Source organism: Leptopilina heterotoma, unplaced genomic scaffold (assembly GCF_015476425.1).
Source record: "Leptopilina heterotoma isolate Lh14 unplaced genomic scaffold, ASM1547642v1 Lhet_14, whole genome shotgun sequence".
NCBI lineage: Eukaryota > Metazoa > Arthropoda > Insecta > Hymenoptera > Figitidae > Leptopilina > Leptopilina heterotoma.
Genome location: NW_025110859.1, coordinates 6,380,816 through 6,382,586, shown reverse-complemented (window position 1 = coordinate 6,382,586; position 1,771 = coordinate 6,380,816). Strand labels below are relative to the sequence as shown.

At 29.5% G+C, this 1,771-nt stretch overlaps 1 protein-coding gene across 1 annotated transcript; it reads left to right on the top strand.

Annotated features, from left to right (window-relative positions):
- The first annotated feature begins 881 nt into the window (after nucleotides 1-881).
- On the top strand, nucleotides 882-1,560 carry LOC122497853 (transcription elongation factor 1 homolog). The gene is made up of 2 exons (XM_043605205.1): nucleotides 882-1,164; nucleotides 1,245-1,560. The coding sequence occupies exons 1-2, from the start codon at nucleotides 1,049-1,051 to the stop codon at nucleotides 1,375-1,377; spliced, it is 249 nt and encodes an 82-aa protein (XP_043461140.1). The 5' UTR covers nucleotides 882-1,048; the 3' UTR covers nucleotides 1,378-1,560.
- The last annotated feature ends 211 nt before the right edge of the window (nucleotides 1,561-1,771 follow it).

The following is a 1,771-nucleotide window of genomic DNA, read 5'->3' as shown; positions in this document are numbered from 1 at the left end:
CCATGGCACCGTTTTGCGTTGCGTTTTGTAACTAGGCCATGAGTGTGAGAGAGATGAAGATATAGGTTCGCTATATTTGCACTCATGGCCTAGTTACAAAACGCAACGCAAAACGCTGCCATGGGACTCCAGCCTAAAGGCGCGATTTAAATTAGAGAGAGACGCATGCTTTTTCCTAAAGGTCAACGCACAACTTCTACGCGAATGCAAAGCATGCGTTAGAAAAGGAGAGAGATATATTTGTGTCCTTTTCTTTCTCATAAATCTCGTTTGCGAACAACAAGTGTTCTTAAATTCTCAAGAATTTAAGTTGGGGTAATTTCACCAAGGAAATTACGGTAATTTAATTTTTTTAAGAGAATATTGAGAATTTAAGTTTATTTATTTAAATAATGTATATTTATTATTTTTATTAATATAAATACATATATTTTAGCACAATTGCGATGATTACTTTTACCTAAAAGCTCTGCTGCGAGTGTAAGAGAGAAATAAAATGTAATTTGAATTTTCTGACTCTCTTACTCGTATGTGTTACCATGACAACCTGCAGGCAGTAGAGCTGTGCAAGTACCTTTAATATATAGCATTTGTGCTCATATTCTTGTGATTTTTGTTTACAAAATTCACAGAAGAATTTAATTGTTTTTGTGTTTTTGTATTCAATGCTTTTAAAATATTTCCATTTTACACTCTTTGGTTTTGTCATTTTTTAAATCTTTAAATATATAGCCACTATAATAAACAAAATAACAATTACTAAATAAAAACACAACGTTGGACAATCGAATTTACCGCGTTTACCAAAGTGCAATGACAAAAGTGAGGTTATGTTACATTCTCAGAAATTCTGGAACTTCTGGAAGAATTTAATCGTTGGTAATATTCTCTCGGTAATATAACCGACTTTAGAACACTGCATACCATAAATAAAAGAGCGAATTGCAAAATCAATCAACAATCAGTAAAGTCATAACAAGAACGCGTTTATCACTTAAGAAATTTGTGTCATTTAAACAAGAATTTTCTGTAAAGTGCTTTGTAAAAAATGGGTCGAAGAAAAAGTAAAAGAAAGCCACCACCAAAGAGAAAAGCAATTGAACCTTTAGACACACAATTTAACTGTCCATTTTGTAATCATGAGAAATCCTGTGATGTAAAAATGTAAGTTTTTATTTACCAAGTTTTATTTATATTTAACTTATTTTTCATTATTATTTATCCATTTTTTTAATATGTTTTAGGGATAAATCGCGAAATACAGCTCGAATATCATGTCGAGTTTGCTCGGAGGATTTCCAGACAACTATAAATTTGTTATCTGAACCATTGGATGTTTATAATGATTGGATTGATGCTTGTGAATCAGCGAATTGATTTTTTAATTTTGCACGTGGGATAAATTTAAAAATAACGTCTGTGAATGTATTGTAATTAAACAACGTTGAACTGTCATTATACAATCGATATGATTTAACAAAACATTTTTGTATGTTTTTCATTGTTTTGTTTTGTTGGTTTCTTTTTTGAAAAATAAATGGCTAATTCTTTAATAATTAATTATTTGAAAATAAAATGTTTTAATTAAAGACTTTGTTCCACTTTGTTCTGTTCAAGTTTTTATATATATGTAAACAATTCATAAATGTCATAAATTGACAATTTAACCTCAAAATGTCAACAGAGGAGGAACGGGAGGAACGAAATATTTTAAAATTATTGTCAGCTTGAAACTTTTAAAATAAAATCAATAAAATGAATTATTCTTTAT

Coding starts and splice junctions, on each gene's coding strand:
- LOC122497853 (XM_043605205.1), top strand. CDS start 1,049: ATGGGTCGAAGAAAAAGTAAAAGAAAGCCACCACCAAAGAGAAAAGCA. Junction 1,165..1,244: donor AAATCCTGTGATGTAAAAAT/GTAAGTTTTTAT, acceptor AATATGTTTTAG/GGATAAATCGCGAAATACAG.